The sequence below is a fragment of the Phodopus roborovskii genome, unplaced genomic scaffold, assembly GCF_943737965.1.
Source record: "Phodopus roborovskii unplaced genomic scaffold, PHOROB, whole genome shotgun sequence".
NCBI lineage: Eukaryota > Metazoa > Chordata > Mammalia > Rodentia > Cricetidae > Phodopus > Phodopus roborovskii.
Genome location: NW_026126516.1, coordinates 3,323,773 through 3,345,765, shown reverse-complemented (window position 1 = coordinate 3,345,765; position 21,993 = coordinate 3,323,773). Strand labels below are relative to the sequence as shown.

Genomic DNA, 21,993 nt, shown 5'->3' with positions numbered 1-21,993 from the left:
GACAGCTAAGGGTGTCCTGCTCTAGAATTCAGATGCTAATGATGACATTTCTTGGCTTTTGGACTGGTGGACTGCAGTAGTCTGCTAGCCTACATTCTGAAGTTTGATAGTCACAAGGATGTTAAGTTAGACATCCTTGACTTCCAAGGGGCTAAAAGTAGCCCAAGGTAATTTGGTTCCAGCTTGTAACATTTTAACCCCATAATCTTGCAGCTCAGGCCTTTGGTCTTGTGGAATCTTTGGTCTTATGCAGCATCTCTGTTTCTTTGTTCCCTTCCTGGAAACTTGAGGCCACACTATTGTTCTTTGTACTGAATACAGTTTATAAGTAATCTAAATTGGAGCTGGTGTGATGGGTCAGTGGGTAAAGGCACTCGCTGCCAAGCCACCTGACTTGAATTCAGTCCCTGGGATCCAGAGTGGAAGGGGGTTGTCATGTGACCTCTGCAACATGGCAGTACGTACCCTACCCCTCTGAATAAATTTTAAAAATGTAAATACATTTGGCAAGTAATGAACATTTATTATAATAAAAAAGAGACAGTTTAGGAGATTGCCCCCCGCCCAGCAAAACAAAACAAACCTCCTGTTAATTTACATCTGCTTTGCACATTTTTTTTCTTTTCTTTGCACAGCGAGGTCACATGTGTTTCTTGCACAAACAATTTAGAGTGCACTGTGGATATATCTATCACAAGCACAGATTGATTGTGTCATCCGTTGCATTCTGGGTTGTGGTAGGAACTTGAGAAGTTTACCCAGGTGCTTTCTGGATATTGGTTGGTTGTGGGCACACCTGGCTCCTGTAGCACGGAGGTTTGGGAGGTAGGGACAGGGCTGCCCTTTGACCCCCACCAGTGACCACAGCTCCAAGAGGTTCCTCTGTCTTCATTGTTACCTTCAGCACATTCCTAGGGGCTAAGCAGCCGCCCTCTCGACCCAGCTGCTGTGACGTTATCTCTGTTATCTCCAGTAGTTCTCATCCCTTTAAAACCAGCTCTGCGTTTTCCTTTCTAGCCTTCTGTAGCTGACACACACGTGTGCAGAATGATCTGGAAAGTGGCTGTGCTGCTCAGCCTGGTGCTGGGTGCTGGTGTTCTTGCTGTTGGTGTGGATGATCCTGAGGATGGCGGCAAACACTGGGTAGTGATTGTGGCGGGCTCCAATGGCTGGTATAATTACCGGCACCAGGTAAGAAGCTTCAGTTTCTTTATCACTCACTGGCTGTGTCCGTGAAGTGAAGTGGTCATTTTGGAAGACAATTTTGCCTTAGTCTAATGCGGGGCTCCCTTGCCTCCCACGCTGGTGGCCCTCAGGACCAGGTGTTATTCCCCTTGGGTTAGTACTGTGTCTGAACTGATGGCAGCATCGCTTGCCTGCCTGTCACAATTCAAAAATCAAAATGTCTTCAGACATCACCACATATCCTGGGTGTAAGGTTACCAGGTGAGAGCCCTTGGGCTAACACCTTCACTTTATAGAAAGGACACTGAGGCCCCATGGCGAGAGGAAAGCAGGGCTTCATGAAGCTCTGAGGAATGGTCCTGGCCCCTCTGCCCCCCATATCATCTCCCCTGGTGTTTCCTGCAAGCAAGAGGGAAAAGCCCAGTTAACAGCCAGCCTTCTGCCGGGAAGAAGGGGCGGCCTTGGGGAAGCCGCTTGGTAGTCCTGGAGAAGGTGACCAGTTACCGAGTAAGTACCCAGAGACCCCACTCCAGGGAGAATGTTCTGGAATTAGAAAGTGGTCACGGCTGCATGGGTAGTGACCTGACTTCTATGTAACTGAGAACGCGTCATTTTGAAAAGTTGATTTAGTCCGGTGTGGTGGCACACGCCTTTAGTCCCAGCACTTGGAGGCAGAGGCAGGCAGATCTCTGGATTTTGAGGCCAGCCTGGTCTACAGAAAGAGCTAGTTCCAGGACAGCCAGTGCAAACCAACCAAACCAAACCAAAACAAGAAGTTGATTTAAATTTTTCACGTAAGGTGTGTAGATTTTCACAGGATCATGTTGTAGGTTCTCCTCAGAGCATTCTGAGGTCCTTAATCCTCCCGGTGGGGCTGTGTGGAGCCTAACCTTTCTTAATTCCCTTCATCCACCAGTGCGGTATAGCTGGCAAGCTGTACGTGGGGGGTTGGGCAGGATGCAGACCCAGCCAGCTGGCTTGAAACCCGCCTGGTCCAGTAAGAGCTGCATGAGTCATGGAAAAACTCTTAGCAGCCGCACTTGACAAAGCTTAAAATATGTAGGAGGGGCCGGCGAGATCGTGTGTTCAGTAAAATGGCTGCTGTGCCAGCACTAGGACCTGAGCGAAACACCTAGAATCCACAATAAACAAACAAACAAACAAAAAACCTCCAACCAACCAACCAAACAAAAACCACCTAGGAATATAGGGGTGCATGTGTACTCCCAACTCCACATAAGGAGGTGGAGGTAGTTGGATCCCTGAAACTCAGTGGCCAGCCAGTGAGAGACCATGTCTCAAAAAGGGGGTCTGTAGTGTTGGGTAGGCTGGAGAGGTGGCTCAGTGGTTGATAGCACTTCTAGAGGACCTGGGTCAGCCTCCTGTAACTCCGGCTCCAGGGGATCTGATGCCCTCTTCTGGACTCCTTGGGAAACTACACATAACATGTGCATACAAACAGGCAGACATAGACATACGCAAATAAAGATAAAGTGAGTATTACCTGTCATACAAGGCAGCGCTTATAAAGAAAGTATTTAATTGGGGGCTTGCATGCCGTTTCAGAGGATCAGTGTGGGCTGTTGAAACCTCAAAGCCCACCCCAGTGACATGCTTGCTTCAATAAGGCCTCACCTCATAATGCTCCACTCAGTTCACCAACTGGGACCAAGCATGCGAATATATGATGAGCCTAATACGGGCCATCTTCTTCCAAACCACCGTAGCACCTGAGGAGCAGTACCCCAGATTGTTCATTTGCCCACACACACACACACACACACCCCTCCACAAATGTGTAAGCACAGAAAATATATATAGGAAATTAATTCACATCTTATTTAAACCATATGTCCAAATGAATATCGATTCACCATGTAATTAATATAAAAATTACTTTGAGATAGCCTACATTCTTTTAAAAAGTTTTCATTAGATTTATTTTTCTGCGAGTGAATGTGTGTATATGTGTGAGCACAAGCATACTATGACACATATGTGTGGAGGCCGAGGACAACTTGCAGGTATTGACTCTCTCTCTTCACCATGTGGAGGTCCTGGGAACTGAACTCAGATTGTCAGACTTGGCAGCAAACACCTTTGTCAGTTGAGCCATCTTGCCGGCCCCTATGTACTTTTCTGATGCGAAACCATTGAAATCCAGTGTATGTGTGAGTCCAGGGTGTCTGTTTAGTCTGTTCATGGTACAGGTGCTTGGCTCCTGAACAGTGAGGTTGGCAGGGATGGAGCTGTGTCCTTCCCTGTGTGTGTCAGGATGTTTGTCCGTAGGTCATCAAGTGGCTTGGCTTAGGTGAAGTTCTGACTCCTCTTGAATGGCCTTTGTGTGCCAGCCAGAAAGGAAATTTGGCCTGATTAAGACCTGTTATCTCGACTGATTCCTTTTCCTTTGAGTGAAAAGATAAGTAAGATAAGTTAAGCACAGACCACAGGCGGCAAGCCTGCTGATTCATCAGCCTCTTTGTTTTTATCCCACCAGCTTAGGAAGAGACATTGGTTAAGCATTACCTTCAGTGCCTTAGCTTCTAAGGTCTTTTTTCCCCCCTTGGTTGGTTGTAGCCACAACTGCTATCTAACTCACAGCCACCCTCCTGCTTTAGCCTCCTGAATGTAGGATCGCACTTTTATTAACAATTTACATGTGTTTAAAGTTAGCATAGAAAACTTAGAAAAATCAGGTAAACCAAAGGGTGTTTCTTGCCTTCCGGTCAGTGTCTGGTGTGTAACATTCTAAACTGTCCTCCACCATAGTGTCTCCTGAGGCATTAAGATAGAATTGACTTGAGCTGGCTCACCCTTCCATTTAACTTCTTTTACTTGGGGTGCATGGTTTGCAAGGGATGTGGTGGTAGGGGATAGAGAATCAGGTGGAAAGGCCCACTGGCCTCAGATTGACAAAGCTGGTTCCTGTGGGAACTCTCAAGTCCCAGATACGGGTCAGGGTGTTACTAAACTTGGCCAGGTGTGTGTGTGTGGTGGCTGATTTTGTGTGTCAACTTGATATAAGCTAGAGTGATCAGAGAGAAAGGAGCCTCAGTTGAGGAAATGCCTCCATGAGATCCAGCTATAAGGCATTTTTCTCAGGTAGTGATTGATGGGGGAGGGTCCCCTGGGCCATCCCTGGGCTTCTGGCCCTGGGTTCTGTAAGAAAGCAGGCTGGGCAAGCCAGTAAGCAGCGCCCTTCCATGGCCTCTGCATCATTTCCAGCCTCCAGGGAGAGGGGCTTCTACAGAAGGAACTATGGAAGAGCTGCGTGTTCCATGTGAACTTCAGCAGCACAGAATCACACGAGGGAGTAGCCCGTCTGTTAGGTAGCAGAGCCTCCTCCGTGTTTTAAATGGCAAGTGTGAGAGCCCTGGGTTGGCCACTTAAACTCAGGCCCATTTGGGTTAAATTCACTTTCCAATTTTGAGATCCTGTCTCCAGATAAGTGCTCCTTGGTACAAAATGATTACAGCAGCTCCAGGTGTCACCTCCTAACCAAACCCCTATAGAGGAGAAAGAGGCCACCTGTGCCAGTTACCCGCCTGGCTCTTTCTCTCTCAAGTGTGAGTGTCTTTTTCTGCAAGTCAGTGTGGACTTTGTCCTGTCTGGCCGGCAACTGTTGCATCATACATCACATGCTTATGTTAACATCAGTTCCTGGAGAAGGAAAGAGAATTTCTGGTTCTGACTCAGAAGTTCCTGACAGGATTTTGCTAGAATGGTACACAGTCCAGAGAGACTGGAATAGGGATGGTTGGGAGAGTGGGAGTGAGCTATATTAGAAGGACAGACTTACCAAGCCTCGTTTTCTTCATTTTGACAGAACCAGGCTGAAATTGGATGGAGACTGTCATGGTGGTGCACGCCTTTGATCTCAGTGCTAGGGAGGCAGAGGCAGGTGGATCTGTATAAGTTTGAGGCCAACCTGGTCTGCATAGTGAGTTCTAGACTAGCTGGGGTTACATAGTGAGACTCTGTAATTTTTTTTTTTTTTTTTTAAATTGGACACAGGGTCTCTCTACTTAGCTCTGGCTGTTCAGAAACTCACTATGTAGATTAGGCTGGTCTCAAACTCACAGAAATCCACTGGCCTCTGCCTCCCAGCGCTGGGATTAAAGTTGTGTGCCACCATGGCTGGCTCATAAAATTTCTTTGGATAGAGAAGTTGAGTTGACCCTCATGTAAGTACTAACAGGGGTGTGGCACCCTGGACTCTGTGAGCCTGCTTAGCCCTTCACCATCCTCAGTACAACGCCATTATTGTCTGTCTCAGGACCAATCAGCAGACTCTTCCAGGAAGGGCCAGGCAGTAAATGTTTGAGTGTTTGGAGTACAAAGAGGCACAGTGCAGCCTGGTGGGGACAGGAGCTAGGCAGCAGGACTTTGTGTGTGTGTGTGTGTGTGTGTGTGTGTGTGTGTGTGTGTGTGTGTGTGTGTGTGTGTGTGTGTGTAGGGGGAGCAGCAGACAGTGCCAGCCATATATTCTGTCCTCGAGACAAACTATTCACTTAGGCTGATGTCTTTGAAGTTAGTTCTCGTTGGTGCGAAGGTCAGCTGCTTGTGCTTAAAGCAAAGCATCCTTTGAAGATGCAGGGAGGAGAGGGTTGGGAGCCCTGGGTGGGGCTGGGCTGGGACTGTGAGCCCAACAGTGATGAAGATTGGAGTGTGTGGCATGGCTGGGCTTGCAGACCCTGCGTACCTGCTGTATACAGGAACAAAGGACATCAGCTCTCACTCTAAACCCCAAGGACTGGGTGGGAGGCTGGGCCAGGCTCTGCAGAACAGCCCCCTCCCCCCCAGAATCTCCCCACCACTGCACTTGGGTGTGAGAAGCCTGGGAGGCAGGATGCTGGGGAGGCAGGACGCTGGTGGTGGTGGGAGAGCTGTACGCACCTGTCAGGCAAACATACCTGGTCAGAAAGCCTTTCCCCGTGATAAATACAGCACACACCAGCTGTGTTTTGCCTTCGCTCCGAGTGCCCTGCCTGACTGTGCTTACAGCTGGCGGTGATGGGCGATGCCCACTGTACACGTGGCATTGTGAAAGGCTTCAGTATCAGGTCACGGGATTCCTCAGTGAGCCTGGCCAGCTCCCAGTGTCTACCTTGAAGTCAGCTGAGTCAGTGATTTCTGCTCAGCGCAGAGGCTGTGCCCTGTAATGAGGTCATGCTCAGTCCAGCTTCACCCCCTTTGGCTTTGCTGAGGGGAAAACAGGAGTTCTGCTCTTCCCGCATTATCTGAGTGAACTTCATTGAACTCCACTAGATTTCATATTAACTCAGGGCAGAGCCCTTTTGCTAAGGCAGAGGCAGCTGACTACTTCTTAAGGCCTTGCTGCTCTGGCATGAACAACCATCAAGACCTGTAGTCAAAGTGCGTGGCCCTTTTCCTCCATGGGTCTAGTGTGACTTGAATGGGTCACCTCCTGTCCTCCAGCTGTAAGATGGGAGTTGTGACTTTAGTCACCTGAGGACTAATGAGATAGGGACCTGAGGTCAGTCCAGAGCAAATCGAAGGACTTGGACCCACACTTAGCTGTCCATTTGTCTGGCAGCTCTTGAGTGCTGGACCCATGCTTCCCATATAGTCACAGCAAATGGATGTTAAACCCAAGTATTTGCCATCACACGGGTCCATCTGAATGGGCATCTGCAGGCAGAAGCCTGGCACTGTGGACACTTTATTTTCTCGGTCACCTCATGTGCTTTGTGGGGTGCTGTGTGTGATGGCCATGTGTACTGCAGTGTCTGCCTAAGGATGCTGGTGCTAGCCATAAGCACTTCTCAGTGTTTAGGTGTCTGTTCCCCCGAATGGCATTGCTAGTGGAAAGTTAGGCGATGCGTTTCCTTCCTCCCTGACTCAGTAGTTCTGCAGAGAGAGCAGTGTGCATCATCTGACACCAGGGATGGTTTCTGTTCCCTTTGGTTGCCTTCTTTTTGTTTCAAATTATGATACTAATCATTTTTTGTTGTTGTTTGCAAACCAGAGTTCCTGTAGCTTTGGAGCCTGTCCTGGAACTTGCTCTGTAGACCAGGCTGATCCCCACAGAGATCTGTCTGCCTCTGCCTCCTGAGTGCAGGGGACAAAGGTGTGTGCCACCACTGCCTGGCACTAATCATTTTTTTTTTTTTTTTAAAGACAGGATCTCATGTGCCTTGGCTGACTTCAAACTCACTGCAGAGCTAAGGAACTTGAACTTCTTGCCTGCCTTTACCCCCCAAAATGTATTGCAAATGCAAGCATACCTCATCTCACCCAGTTTGTGTGGTGGTGTACTTGAACTTAGAGTGCTAGGCAAGCACTCTACCAACTGAGCTATAATCCCGTCATCATCAAAACGGCTCTTCCAAAATTGTGCTCGCTCTGTGTGTGTGTGTGTATGTAGGTATGTTTGTATGCATGTATGATCTTGAGATAGTCTCAGGAGCCCAGGCAGGCCCCAGACTTGCTGTGTAGTCCGACTGGCCTTGAACTCCTGTTTCTCCTGCATATACTTCCAAAGAGCTGGGATTGCAGGTGTGCCTCACAAGCCTGCCTTCTGAGTTGGACTTGAGATGTGACGCTTGCCTGAACAGTGACTGTTGGGTGAATCAGAAACTGAACGTGTTGCTTCATCCTTCCCGGGCATTCTCCATACCTGAATCCATTCTCTTGCACTTTCATGTGGTCTGAAATAAGAAAACAAGCTGCTTAGGACTTTCAGAGGCCTGTTAACCTGCGGGTGTGACAGTGTGTGCCTGTGTGTTTATGCATATCTGTGCCCGATAGTACTACCTTGCTACCAGATACATATGTGGGTAAGAAGAGTGAGGACCTTTTAAAATTGAAGTTTAAAAAAAAAAATGAATGTTGTTTAAAAAAAAAAAATCATTTCAAACCTGACCACTAGGGAAAATGAGCCCCAGGGAGCCTTTTGTGGGCCGCCTCCCCTGTGATATCTAAAAGCCAAGGGAATCATTTCTTCCAGGCAGACGCATGCCATGCCTACCAGATCATTCACCGGAATGGGATCCCCGATGAGCAGATCATAGTGATGATGTATGACGACATTGCCAACTCTGAAGAGTAAGTGGGGGGCTTTGAACTCGGCCATGAAACAATTTAAAAGCAGTCAGGCTTATGGGGCTCCTGAGGGCAGTGGCCCAGTGTGGGAATGGTGGCCCCGGGGTTAAGGCCACAGGGATTGTGTTGAGCTCCCAGCCTGTGGTAGGGTGCTGTGGGGGTGGTGGGAAACCAGAGATGAGCAAAAGGAGGCTCTTGAGGGGGTCAAAGCAGAGAGGTTAAAGTACTGCCCCTCCCCCCAAGCTGGGAGCCTGTCCTTAATCTCTGAGCTGAGGCACTGCTGTAGAAGGTTCTAGTCTGTGCAGGACAGCCTACCATGCTCCTTCCTGGCATGCGTTTAGTGTTACATATGGCTCTCATCTACACTTGCCCAAGTTTTCTGGAAACTTCGAAAGACAGGTATGGCTCTGAGCTTAGCAATTCCTGGCTCTGGCAGAGCCCCTCCTGATTGTGGTACTTGAGCCTGGGTGTTCAGTTTTGCTTTGTGTCCTGTTTGGTTTTTCTAGACAGGGTTTCTCTGGATGTCTTAGAACTGTCTCTGTAGATCAGGCTGGCTTGAACTCACAGATCCACCTGCCTTTGCTTCCTGAGTGCTGGGATTGAAGATGTGCACCACCACAGGCTTGTCTTGTTTTTTTTTTTTGAGAGCAGTGTTGTCTGCATGATCTTGCCCTAAGATGCTCTGGTTCCCAGCAGGAGCAGGACCCTCCCTCCACTTTGGCTCCTCTCCTGGGTTTGAAGATCTTTTCCTCTCTGCTCTCACCAGGTGTGCTTAGGTTCAGGTCGCTGAGATCCCCAGCTGCCCAAACCACATGCACTGGTGCCTGTCGAGGCGACAGGAAGTGTCTTCAGGAGCAGAGTGGTCTGCTGTTTGTTCATGTAATGGCGTGTTTTGAAGGGAGACACATTTTGTGTTGTAACTGTGTCCTTTAATTTTCAGTAACCCCACTCCGGGCATTGTGATCAACCGGCCCAATGGCACAGATGTGTATGCAGGAGTCCTAAAGGATTACACAGGAGAGGTGAGGCGTGCTCACCTGAAGCCAGTGGCTTTGGGTCTTAGTTCATGGATGTCTCCCCTCCCTTATTTGTGCTTGAGAAGTGAGTGGGGAGAGATTTCCTCGGGGAGAGGGAGCTGGGGCTGTAACCAGAGCTTCGCATAATCAGTCACGTGTTCTGCCACAGAGTCACATCCTCAGTCTTAGTTGTTTGTGTTGATTTTTGAGATAAGGGTTCTTTTTGGTGGGGAGGGGGGGGTTCAGACTAGCCTTAAACTCCTGGATGCATGCAATTCTCCTGCCTCTTCTTCCCGGTAATGGGGACCATGGAGACATGTTACTGTTTCTAGTTTAGCGTTTTGGAAGCCAACAGAGAAAAGGAAAACCAGGATAGGCTTTCAAAATAGATTACAGTCTGTTGCTATTTAGATGCTAGTCTTTGCATGTATCAAGTATGGTGATGTATTTCCTTCCGTGACAACCCTGAATTTCCTGAGGTGTTAGTGGAGTTAAAGATTATCTGTGCTCTTTTATGAACAAATCCATTTCCTTAACCCACACCTTGCACAAAACACATCAGGATTTTCCTGAAGATGGTTTATTTTATTTTTTTTGGTGGGGGGGGTCACCAGGTTTTAATACAGGGGTTCTCTGTGTAGCTCTGGCTGTCCTGGAACTCTGTCTGTAAACCAGGCTGGCTTCAAACTCACAGAGACCTGCCCGCCTCTGCCTCCCAAGTGCTGGGATTAAAGGTGTGCACCACTGCTTGGCTTTTAAAGAGATTTTTTTAAAAAAAAAATTAATATTCTAATATATTTCTCCCTAAATAATTTCCTCCCAGTTTAATGATACTGTGTAAATTGTCATTTATGGTCTTTATACTTTCCTTTTCATAACTGTCTAAGGCTGTCTTACAGCGCAAAGAACATTGACACAAAGCTTAGCATTTCTTCCAGTTTTGTTTGACTCTGTGGTGTCTTACACATTCCATTTGAATTTAACATATATGCAGGATAGTGGATCCCATCTTAAGCTATAGGGATATGTTTAAATCCTCAGGGGTGGAATTGGAGGTGATAGTTTGGTTTTGATGATCAGGTGTCCTTAGACATCTGGTACCCTTGGGACTTGTGCTCTGAGGTAGTAAGCTGGAGACAAGGCTCTAACCCTTCACTTCATCCTCTTTTTTGCCCTCTGAGTACTTTCTTCCTGTGCCAGCAGAATCTTTTTATTCCTGAGTTGCCACCTGCCCCAAACAAGATGGCATTTTCACAGGGCCTGGGCTCCAGACCGCCATCCTGGCCTGGTGTTGCAGTGTTCATTAATGGGCTGGAAGCTGGGTGCCCTGGGCCTGTCATGCTCTGTAATGTGCCTAGAAGTAACGGCTGCTCTGGCTTTAACTCCCGATCCCTTGTAGGATGTGACTCCGGAGAACTTCCTGGCGGTGCTGAGAGGCGATGCAGAGGCTGTGAAGGGCAAAGGGTCGGGAAAAGTCCTGAGGAGGTACCTGTTTTGCGGCTTCCACACTTAGAGCTGCAGCCTTACACAGAGGATCTAAGTGGGGGGGGGGGGTTCTTTGCTCCTGTCACCTTTGAGAAGTTAGGACAGCTTTGTCCTAACTCAGGATCAGGTCACACAGGGCTGTTTCTGTGTCACATACCCCTGTCATCCAGGGTCTCTCATTCATGGGACTTAATCCATGTATCATTAAGCTACAACCCTAGCCAACCTGCCCCGCCCCCTTCCATGCCTGCCTGCCTGCCTGCCTCTCCCTAGAAGACCCTCCCATTTTTTGATACAGGCTGCTCTTGAACTTGTAGTCTGACTCAGCCTCTAGAGTTAGCATGTGACTGCATTCGTGTATGAGCGTTTATTTTCTCCTTTCTGCGTTTTGGAGACAGGGTCTCACTATGTGGTCCTGCCTGGCTTGGAACTCCTTATATAGAGAAATAGATCAGTCTGCCTCTAGCCTCCCAAGTGCTGGTATTAAAGGCATGTGCTACCGTGCCCTGCTCAAACTTTTTGATGAAGGCAGCTTTTCAGGGACATGGACAGGGAAAGAGGAGCGGGAAGCTGTGGCTTCTCTGGCTCACTCTCTTTGGTCATCTCTTGGCAGTGGTCCCCGGGATCATGTGTTTGTTTACTTCACGGACCACGGAGCTACTGGAATCCTTGTGTTCCCTAATGATGATGTGAGTTCTGCTTACCATTTTGATCATGGGTTTTTGTTGTTGGTATTGTCATTAGATACTGGGGATTGAATGCAGGGCCTTGCATATGTTAGCCAAATGCTGTACCACTGAGCAATGCCCTTAGCAATCTTTCTTAACATTAAACATTGATTTTTACATTTATCTGTGTATGTATGTATGTGCACGTATGACGTGACACATATGTGGAGGTCTAGGGACAGTTTTTGGGAGTCGGTTCTCATCTTCCATCCCGCAGGTCCTGGGGATTGAACTCAGGTCATCAGGCTTGGCAGCAAAGCTCCTACCTGCTGCCCCTTCTTAACTCTTCAAAGAGACGTGAAAAGGATAGTTTTAACAAGGCCTGGGTGTTGAGATTAAACGTATGTTGTTTTCTGATGTTCCGCCAGGGTTGGTATCAGTGCTGTGGTGGGGTGTGGGGAACAAGGGTTGCAGCTGGAATGCTGTATTTTTCTAGCAGTTTCTCTGCATGCCACATAGTGTCAGTCAGGGCTGAGTACATCACAGACAACAGCACAAGAAAGCCTGAATGCCGAGGGCGAAGCTGTGCACGGAGAAGTGTCTCCTCTTGTCTTTCAGCGTGTAAATGGAATGGCCGATGGCGCTCTAGCTTTCACGGCTCACCGTGGCTGCTTTTACTGACTGGGTTAGGTGTTGGTGGCTGCTGTAGGAGGCTGGTCTGAATGTCCTCCCTTTTTGCCTTTCAGCTTCATGTCAAGGACCTGAACAAGACTATTCGCTACATGTATGAACACAAAATGTACCAGAAGGTAACGTAAGTTTCTGAGTGCCTTGGGGAGGGAGAAGCCTACACTGGCATGCCTGGCACGTGGACAGGTCGCTGGGCTTTCTGGGTAGGGTTTCACCTGGTCAGCTTTGGCCAGGGGTGTCCCAGGCTTCACTGTACCTTGTAGAGAGCTTGTTACAACACAGCGTGGGCCTCGCCCCCGGCTTGGACCCAGCAGGTGTTGACAGGGACTGGATGTGAGGACTGCTGCTCCTGAGGCTCCCCCAGTTTGGGACAGTTGGAGTTATTCTCTGTCCCCTTGGAGCTTTCCTCTCTGTACACTCTGTAGAAACTGTAGAGGGTGGGGTATACATGACGTTGATGCAGAAAGATGCTGGGCTCTTTGGAGCGGCTCGCCGTTAGGTCCCAGGACCAGTGTCTTCCGTGCACAGCTCCAGTCTTCCCCTGCGCTCTGCTAATGCAGATCACGTTATTCCCTTAGTGAAGAAATGCGATTACTTTTTGTCAAATGGCTTCCGTAGCCTTTGGCAGCGGCTTCTGGCCAGCAACAGTGACTTCTCAAGTCCAGAGCAAGGCTAGTGGGCAGGGGATGGAGAGTGACCGCCCCAGGGGCTGGTACTGCCCGCTGGGAGCTCACCTGTCCGGGACGCCCTTGTAGATGGTGTTCTACATTGAAGCTTGTGAGTCTGGCTCCATGATGAACCACCTGCCCAATGACATCAATGGTAAGTGTTGATCAGGCTGAGGGTGGTTGTCCTCAGATGCTGCCCATTTGAGACCAAGCGTTCCCACCTGCACAGGGCCACTGAGGGCAGCCCGATACACAGATGGAGGACATGCTTGTGGCCAGATGTGGCTTCTTTTGCTCCACAAGTATTCATAAGGAATAAAGATTATTTGGGAGACTGGAGACCAAGCTCAGTGGGTTTAGGGCCATGGCGGGGCATAACCGCCTATAACTCCAGTTTCAGGGGAACTGACGCCCTCTGCTGGCTCCCTAGGTTCAAGGTACATGAACAGGCAAACACTCATACTACTCACAAACTAAAAATAAAGGGATTCTAAAAACAGACCCTGTAAAGCAGCCGTGTCAAGAAGAGTCTCTATACAAGCTTGGGCCAGCTCTGGTCCTTTGCTGTGTTGGTCACACAGTCTCTCCGATCTCAGGCAGGGAGGTGACTGACTTGGTCCTTGAATGTGGGATAGTGACTCCCTGCATGTTAAGAGTCACGTCTTAAACGCAGACATGTTAAAGTCCTGGCCAGCTGAATGGTTTGTATGGGACAGAGTCCTTGTAGTCCAGGCTGATCGCAGACTTGCTATGTGACAGAGGAGGACTTCAAACTCCCCGCTTTTTCCTCTACCTCCCAAGTGCTGGGATTAGAGGCGTGCCCTGCCATGCTGGGCTTTCTTGTCTTGTTTAACTGCTTTGCAGGGCCTCACCTGCTTAGGAAACCCCCCCACCCCCATTTCAGGGGTTTCTAAGTAATTGTCAACCCTCCCCAGAAGCCAAATTGGGCCCATTTTCTTCAAGTTTCCCAGTTCATTAAAATCTGTCAGCCATCTTCCCCTAAGTTGTGTTCTTTGAACACACGGGTACACAAGATTTTGCTCATAGTTGCAACAAGAGTCCCTTAATTCTGTCTTCCCTCCATGTTGGGAATGGTCAGTGCCATGCTATTCCAGTGTTGAGTAGAGCTTCGATGCCACCGGGGGAAGGACAGTCTGAAGGGTTGTCCAAGGCCAGGAGTGAAACATGCTTCAGAGATGCCTTTAACCTGTTGTAGTGTATGCGACTACCGCTGCCAACCCCAACGAGTCCTCGTATGCCTGCTACTATGATGAGGAGAGAAACACATACCTGGGTGACTGGTACAGCGTCAACTGGATGGAAGACTCTGACGTGGTAAGACCCTTGGTCAGGGCCGGCCAGCCCGCTGCGGTGTAGCCCTCAGGCTTCAGTCCTCGAGGGGCTCCCGTGTTTTCCTTCTTGCAGGAAGATCTGACCAAAGAGACGCTCCACAAGCAGTACCACCTGGTGAAGTCCCACACCAACACCAGCCACGTCATGCAGTACGGGAACAAAGTGAGTCTCGCCTGCTCGTTTCCTAGTCCTGGAGCCCCGGGCATGCTCGTTTAGAACTTTGTCTCCTGATAAAGAAAAGCGGGGTCCAGGTGTGTAGTGGTGTCAGGGTGACTCTGCCTCATGGGGCTTCTCTGGCCTGGGGCCTCAGGCTCAGGAACCAGACCTGCTAGGTTCCCACTGCCAGACCAGGGCACGAGGGTGAGCTCTTTGGACCCGTGTGCTTCGTCATCTGTCAGAGCCCTTGCTTGCAGGGTAGCCAGCTACACCAGACAGGGTTGTAAGTGGGAAGCGGTGAGCAAGGGTCTGTCACATGACAAGAGGCTGCAAGCATGTCATTTCACGACTGTCCCCCTGGACCCCACGGTTTGCATGCCAGGCTGCGAGCTATTAGCATTCCTCATTGGCTGGAAGTTAGAGACCGTTCGTACATACCCCACTGCTAACCCTGCCTAGCAAGGACTAACATGGTCAGATCGTAGTCTTCGGGGGCTTGCTCTCTGGCTACAGAAGCCTTGAGCCGTGGGTGGGAAGGCTTTGGATGTGTAGCTAGGCTGGAAAGAATAGATAAATAGAGTGGAGTTTTCAGTGTGCCATTCCCCAGGCCTAAGAACTTGCCAACTGAGATCTGTGCCTGGGTTCAAACTCTGGCATTCTAGAAGAAAACTCATGGCAGAAAGCCCAGCCCTCTTTTACACAGCCTGCAGAGCGGGGCCTGAGAGGCTGTGAGCCTGTCAGTGGTACGATGGGCACTGTATACGAGGAGTGTGCCCAGGTTGCTTTGGCCTGGCCTGGCACTTCAATAGGTGGAGGAGGGAGCAGGACACGGTGAAAGAGACAGGTGACTCGGAATGCCCTGCCCTGCTGTGTGGCTTTGCCTTCAGCTCCCCATTTTTCAGTGCCGGTGCTTACCTAGTCCATTTCCAGTCGGTTAGGGTGAGGGTGTCTATCTCTGTCTCTTGTGTGAGTGCTGGATCTCTTGGAACATGCTGTCTTTCCATTTGTATTTTGGTTTTAGTTCTAGAACACGTTTTGCATTAATGTTGCTTTAGTCACTTCTTTCCCTGGGGTTGGGTCTGTGTTGGCCCGTGTAAGCAGACAGACTGACAACTTTGTATTTTGTCAGCACCTGAGGCCATGGCCCTAGCTCTGCGGTTCTCATGGGACCCAGACTTCAGCTCCAGCCTGGACAGATACTTGGAACCTCCTTGCTGCTCGTCCCTGGGGACAGGCAGGGGGAGCGGGGGTGAGCACATCCAGGGTTGCCCAAGTTAAAACAAACTTTGCACAACTGTGGATCTGCGCTGGCTTTGCATGTGAAGGAGCTCTTGCTGCAAAGCACACTGGGTAGTTTTCGTCAGTGGTGAATTTCTGCCACACGCGTGTGTCATCCTGCTTGTCTGTGTCTTAGTTTTCAGGTGACTAGGGTCCTTCGGAGTTCCTAAAGCTAGGAAGGAACCGTGACCCTCTCACAGAGGGCCGAGCCTGGTATGTTTGGCACAGCTGCTTTCCTCACCAACGGTCTGTTTGTATTCTCTCCCTTCCAGTCTATCTCTGCCATGAAAGTGATGCAGTTTCAGGGTATGAAGCACCGAGCCAGTTCTCCCATCTCTCTGCCTCCAGTCACACGCCTTGACCTCACCGCCAGCCCAGAGGTGCCCCTGACCATCCTGAAAAGGAAGCTGATGAGCACCAATGACCTGAAGCAATCCCAGCGTCTTGTCGGGCAGATCCAGCAGCTTCTGGATGTAAGTAGTAGCCAAAGGGACTCTTCCTAGACGCTGGGCCAGTCTAGACTGAAGGCATGTGCATGTGTGCATGTGTGTCCTCTGCAGATCTTGGAGTGCTTCCTCTCGATAAAGAGTATTGTCTGTTTGCTCTGCATAGGGCAGAGCAGTAGTTGTCTTCATTCTTTATAATGACTTGACATCTTCAGCGGCAGGAAGGGAAGAATTGGAGGTCCGCCTCCTCAGACTCCTGCTAAGATGCTCTGGCCTGGGGGTGATCCCTTCCAAATGTTTCTATCTCACTACTTCTAGTCATAAGTCAATTTTTTTTTTAATCCAGCCTATAAAACCAAGGATCTCATGGTCACAGCCTGAAGCTCTTTCTGAAACTGTTGTCTGTCCTTCACCAATGCTGCTGTGTTCTATAGTTGATGGAATTGGCAGGAGGGTCTTTTTGACCATAGCTGTGTACTCTCGTTCATGGATCTGTCCCAATAAAGCCCTCCTGTGTTAATGCTTGTCCCCAGTCAGTGCAGCACACTGATGGACACATGGTCACGCATCCCAGGCTAGTCATCTCCAGCTTGCTGCGCAGCGGAGGATGGCCTTGAACTTCCGATCCTCTGAGGGCGGTGTTGCATCATCGCCCGTGTATGTCGCTCTTAGGATTAGGAATTGAACCCAGGGTTTCATGCATGTGGGCGAGCATTGTGCCAGCTGAGCCAGTTCCCTAGCCCCCACATGTGTGTTTTAAATGCTTAGCTTTAGTTTTTGGAAATTTGTTCCCCCTGAAAATAACAACATGAATGGCGTGTGTGTGTGTGTGTGTGTGTGTGTGTGTGTGATTTATTTTTGTTTTGTTTTTTCAAGACAGGGTTTCTCTGCATTACTTTGGAGCCTGTCTTCAGGATGTGATTTTAACTGGTCTCAAACAATGGAAATCACTGTCTTCTTCCTAAAATCACTGTCTTCTTCCTTTCTAATCTTTGGTCTCCTAATCTCTTTTATTTATTGATCCTAGGGGAGGTTTTGTTGTGTCTGTGGTGGTTATTATGTCTGTTGTTACTGCATTAAGAGTTAAAACGACTCAGGCGATTGTCAAATGCCTTAAATCCTAGCGCTTGGAAGGTGGGGGCAGGGTGGTCAGGAATTCTCAGCTGTGTACTGAATAGAGGTTAGAGGTCAACCTGGGTTACATGAGACCCTGTCTCAACAGATAATGACATAAAAAGGTGTTTTGTCTCTGTTCTCTGTGTCACAGGAACTAAACCTGGTGTTGGCTTGAGCAGTTGTGTACATTGTAGAATTTTTCTCTCGTGTCTACTCTACACCTGAAAACTATTTCTAAGCCTATACTCTTACTGGAGTTGACAGTTTCCTGGTAACTGTTTAATTATACATAAAAATGTAATGATGTAAGAATTTTAAAAAGTCAAGATTAAAAAAATCATTTAACTTATTCAGAAATAACCGTGACAAACTCCCTCTGTGCTCTTGTATGATTTCTGAAAAATAACTGTTTTCAAGAACAAAAACAGACTTTTCCATGCCCATCATGAGAGCAGACAGCTGGACACTGTGCTGATGTTTACTCTGTGGCTCTGGGGTTTTGGCTGAAGCACAGGGAAGCCATTACAGGGCCCACCGAGCTCTAGGGACCCTGTATTCTGGTCCACCGTGGGTGGTGCGTGTGAGGAATTCAGGCATGAAGGAGACCAGCCCTGTGTAGGTCAGAGGCTGAGATGAAGAGATCAGGGTCAGGATCAGCACTGTCTTTCTTTACATTGCTGTTTTATCCTCTGGAAGGAACATGGAGCCTCTGCTTTTTATTCAACCAGCCGTGGTTTCCTGAGCAGGCAGAGGTGCCCCCTGGAGCACAGCTGCTCCCTCCGGGTGCCAGGTATCCGATTCTTCCATGGTAGGAGGAGGTCAAGGCGGCCAGATCCTTCCAGTGTCACAGAAACCAAGTGCACACCTTCCATCTCTCACGAATACATTTCTTGGCCCGTTTTAGTCCACCGTGGGCCGAAGGCTGTGTCAAGGGAGTTCTCTGCTTGTGTTTCTTACTGGAGGCCCCAGAGAGAGTACATTAAGCCAGAACTGTTTTGAAACGCTCCTTTCTTTCTAGGCCAGGCACGTCATTGAGAAGTCTGTGCACAAGATCGTCTCCCTGCTGGCAGGGTTTGGGGAAAATGCCGAGAGGCTTCTGTCAGAGAGAGCCGTGCTCACAGCGCACGACTGCTACCAGGAGGCTGTGACCCACTTCCGCACACACTGCTTTAACTGGCACTCCCCCACGGTGAGCCCAGCCGGCGCCCTCAGGCTTCTTTGCAGCTGAGATCTGTCCGGGCCTTAGGAACATAGACGGACGCCCAAGTTTGACGTTACATGTCTTAGTCCCTGAGACTCTACCCGAGTCATAGGTGACAACTCCCGTTACTGTTGGCTTGGGAGGGCGCCCGCTTCTCTTGATGATGTGGCCCCACCCCTCACCTGACCCTCACATCTGCCACAACATCGGCTTCTTCCTCCTGATGTTCATTTCCCCAAGCATACTCTGGTCCATAGAGAGGCGAGAGCGATGCTTCTGCCGATTGTAGTGTGTCAGTCAGCTCATTGTCCCCTGAAAAGTCCTGTGGTTACAGTGGGACGCTTGGGTCCTGCTGGAGAAAGGTGGGCAAGCTGCGGCCTGTAGACCAAGCCTTGGCAGAGCCTGCTTTGTCATCCAGTTTGGTGTTAGTATGCCATCCTCTCTCCCTGCCATCCAGCCATGGCCAATGAGTCCTACCCTCAGACTCACCAGCCCCCTGAGGTGGTGCGGGGGGCCTTCCATATGCGCATCTCTCCTGGGAGAGTCTGTAATTTCCCATCGGTTGACAAAAGGAAGGTCCATAACCTAAACAGACTTTGTGTCTGAATGCAGAAGTGAGGTGGACTGGTCGACCACACAGTGAGATGCTTATGTGTGGTCCTCTGTTCTCTTACAGTACGAGTATGCCTTGAGGCATCTGTATGTGCTGGCCAACCTCTGTGAGAAGCCATATCCAATTGACAGGTAAACAGCACTTGGTACTAGGAAGATGGGTATCATTCTGAACGGATCTGGGGGCGCACCACTGGCGTGGGAAGACTTGGCCTAAGTAGACAACAGTTCCATGGCCCAGTTTTCTTCTGGGGCCATTTGTCAGTGGCATCAGAGGGGCCAGGTTCCCAGTGGTGATGACCGGAACTTTGCCCTAAATGACTCCTGCCCAGGATTGGATTAGGTCTTGCTTTCTTCAGGGTTAGCCTAACTCACTAAAATCCATCTCCCTGTCTCTTGCAGAGTAAAGATGGCCATGGACAAGGTGTGCCTTAGTCACTACTGAGCAGCGGCCTTCCCAGTGCTCCTTGAAGAGTGAGCACAGTCCATCGGAATGTGTCCCAACCACAGATTGAAAGGGTGAAGCCAGAGGTGGTACTAAGCCCAGCTCCCCGGGAATGCTGTCAACCCTTCCCAGGGCTTTCTTTCGGAAGATACTGACCCACTAAGAAGCTGGTTCGGGTGGTAAAGCTCTCTGGAGGAAGGAACTTTTGCTTCTTAGGAGTTTTTTTTTTGTTTTGGTTTTTGTCCATTAGCTTTCAAGAGCAAATTCACTGCAGCTTCTGTGGCCATGGAAGGAATCTTTTGAGAAATTTGAAGCTGAAACCGATCTCTATCTTCACAGTGATTTTACTAAAAAGGGATGTAAGCCTCTAAGGGAGAATGAATTATTTTTAGAAAATATAATTTTTGATTGCTTTTGTATTTTTTTTTTTCCTGTGGTAATGGATGTCTTTAAAAAAATTAGTGAAGTGGCCTCTGGCTTCATGGTCTGTTTCACCCTTGTGGTGGGCTCTGTTCTGGCTCCTACCGCTCTGTTCTCCACTGCTCCACACTCTGTAAACTTGCAGCCACCTCGCCCCCTTGCTGTTTCTCTTGTTCTGGAACGTTGTTTCTCCTCTTCAGCTTCGGGGCCTTTATTGTCCTTAAGTTTGCTTCCGCCTCAACATCTCCACCTGTTATGGTTTGAATGGGGAATGTTCCCGACAGGCTTCAGTGCAGTGTTTAGTCCCTCCATAGCAGCATGTTTTGGGAAGTTCTGGAAGCTTCAGGATGTGGGCCTAGCTAGAGGAAGTAGGCTGCTGGTGATACACTTACTGTGGAGGGAATGCTTGATCCCAAGGTTCTTCCTTTCGCTTGGCTTCTTGCCCACTGAGAGGTATAGAACACCCATTGTCTGCCATACACTGCGTCCCTGCCAACGTGATATTCTGTCCAAGTGACTGTGCTCCAAACCTCTGAGACTGTGAAGCAAAGTGTTCAAGTCCTTCCTCCCCTAAGTTTCTGTCAGCATGGTGAAGCAGGCCGAGTAAGTCAAAAACACTCCCCATAGCAGCTGTTTCCGGGCCCCTGTGTGTCCTGCATCTCTAGCAGCATGGTCAGGTGCACGGCAGGGAGGGGACAGACCCCTGGAGAAAGTGAGCTCCCCGGGGCTGAGGCCACCCAAGGCCTAGCGATGGGTTTGTTAGAGTCAGTGCTGCTCTAGCCACACAGGAATATTGTAGTGCAGTAAAATGAATAAGTGTCTGTGCAGGGTACAGCGTTATTAGGCCAACTGAATGGAACCAGTTGCTAAAACTACCACATGTGAGATGTGCAGAATCGGCAAATCCACATGGAAGCTTATTAGTGCTAGGGCCTAAGAACAAACGGGAGCGACTGCCCATAGGTACAAGCCTGCCCCCCTCCCGCCCCCTCTTACAGGATCTCGCCATGATGGAAGGCAGGCCTGGAACTCAGGAGTCCTCCTATCTCAGCACCCCAAATGGCCAGGACACAGGTGTGCTCCTTCATGCCTGGATCACAGCTCCCCTCAGAGGTGATGGGTTAGGAAGTGACCTGTGATGTCTCCGCAACGCAAGCACATTGAAACCCAGACACCGGGGTTTGAACTGTGTGCGGGTGTGTAGGAGTATGACTGCTTGAAAAACACAGGTGACCCACATAACCTAGAAATAAAATTAAAGGTGTGCCATGAATGTATAAAATATGTGGCTAAGTCTATTTTTATCACTCTGGTAAAGTTTATACACACACCTGGCACCACTAACAATAAAGAGACTTAGAAACAAAGTAAGATAGTGTTACATCCTAGCTGCAATAACAGGCATCTCTTGCTATCAGCTCAAAACTCCGGGCCTTAGGACAAGACCCACAGGACAAGGACATGGAACTTACCTGTCTCTTCAGCTGACTTCGTGTCCCAGTGAAGAGTGACCTCGTGCACATCTCTCTCCTTTCACCAGATATAAGACGCAAAACATAACACCCTAGGTTCTGGGCTGGAGAAATGGCTCAGTGGTTAAGGGCACTGGCTGTTGCAGGAGGACCCAAGTTCAATATCCCAGCACCCACACGGTGGCTCACAATTGTGTATAACTAGTTCCAGGGGGCCCAGCGCTCGCCTGGCCTCCACAGGCATCAGGCACACATGTGGTGTACAAACAGATATCTCGGCAAGACAGTCGTGTACATAAAATAACATTAACAACAACAAAACCCTAAACCTATGCTGTGGACTATCATGTTAGTGGTAAGCCCAACAGTGGGCGTCACTAGTTATATTTGGAGGGTGTCAGATGTTTTATTCTGTGGGGCTGGAGTGATGGCTCAGTAGTTAAGAGCTCAAATTGCATTTGCAGAGGACCTGAATTGGGTTCCCTACATGTATGATAGCTCACAACCCCATGTAGCTCTGCCTCCAGGTACTTCTGACACCCCCTTCTAACCTCCTTAGGGATTGCACATGCCTATACATAATTTACCCTGATACACACATGCACATATTAAAAGTAAAATGTCATGGAGTTCTATGCAGATTTTCAACTGCTCAGGTGGTTAGATTAAGTTGGTATGTGAATTAAGTCTCAATAAAGTAAAAGGCAGGCATGGGTG

The 21,993-nt window shown here is 49.1% G+C and overlaps 1 protein-coding gene across 1 annotated transcript; it reads left to right on the top strand.

Annotated features, from left to right (window-relative positions):
* Nucleotides 1-1,017: 1,017 nt before the first annotated feature.
* Nucleotides 1,018-19,855, top strand: Lgmn (legumain). The gene is made up of 13 exons (XM_051196506.1): nt 1,018-1,191; nt 8,156-8,253; nt 9,191-9,272; nt 10,666-10,751; nt 11,365-11,440; nt 12,166-12,228; nt 12,865-12,931; nt 13,994-14,112; nt 14,203-14,292; nt 15,837-16,037; nt 18,145-18,315; nt 19,004-19,071; nt 19,342-19,855. The coding sequence occupies exons 1-13, from the start codon at nt 1,048-1,050 to the stop codon at nt 19,382-19,384; spliced, it is 1,308 nt and encodes a 435-aa protein (XP_051052463.1). The 5' UTR covers nt 1,018-1,047; the 3' UTR covers nt 19,385-19,855.
* Nucleotides 19,856-21,993: the final 2,138 nt, after the last annotated feature.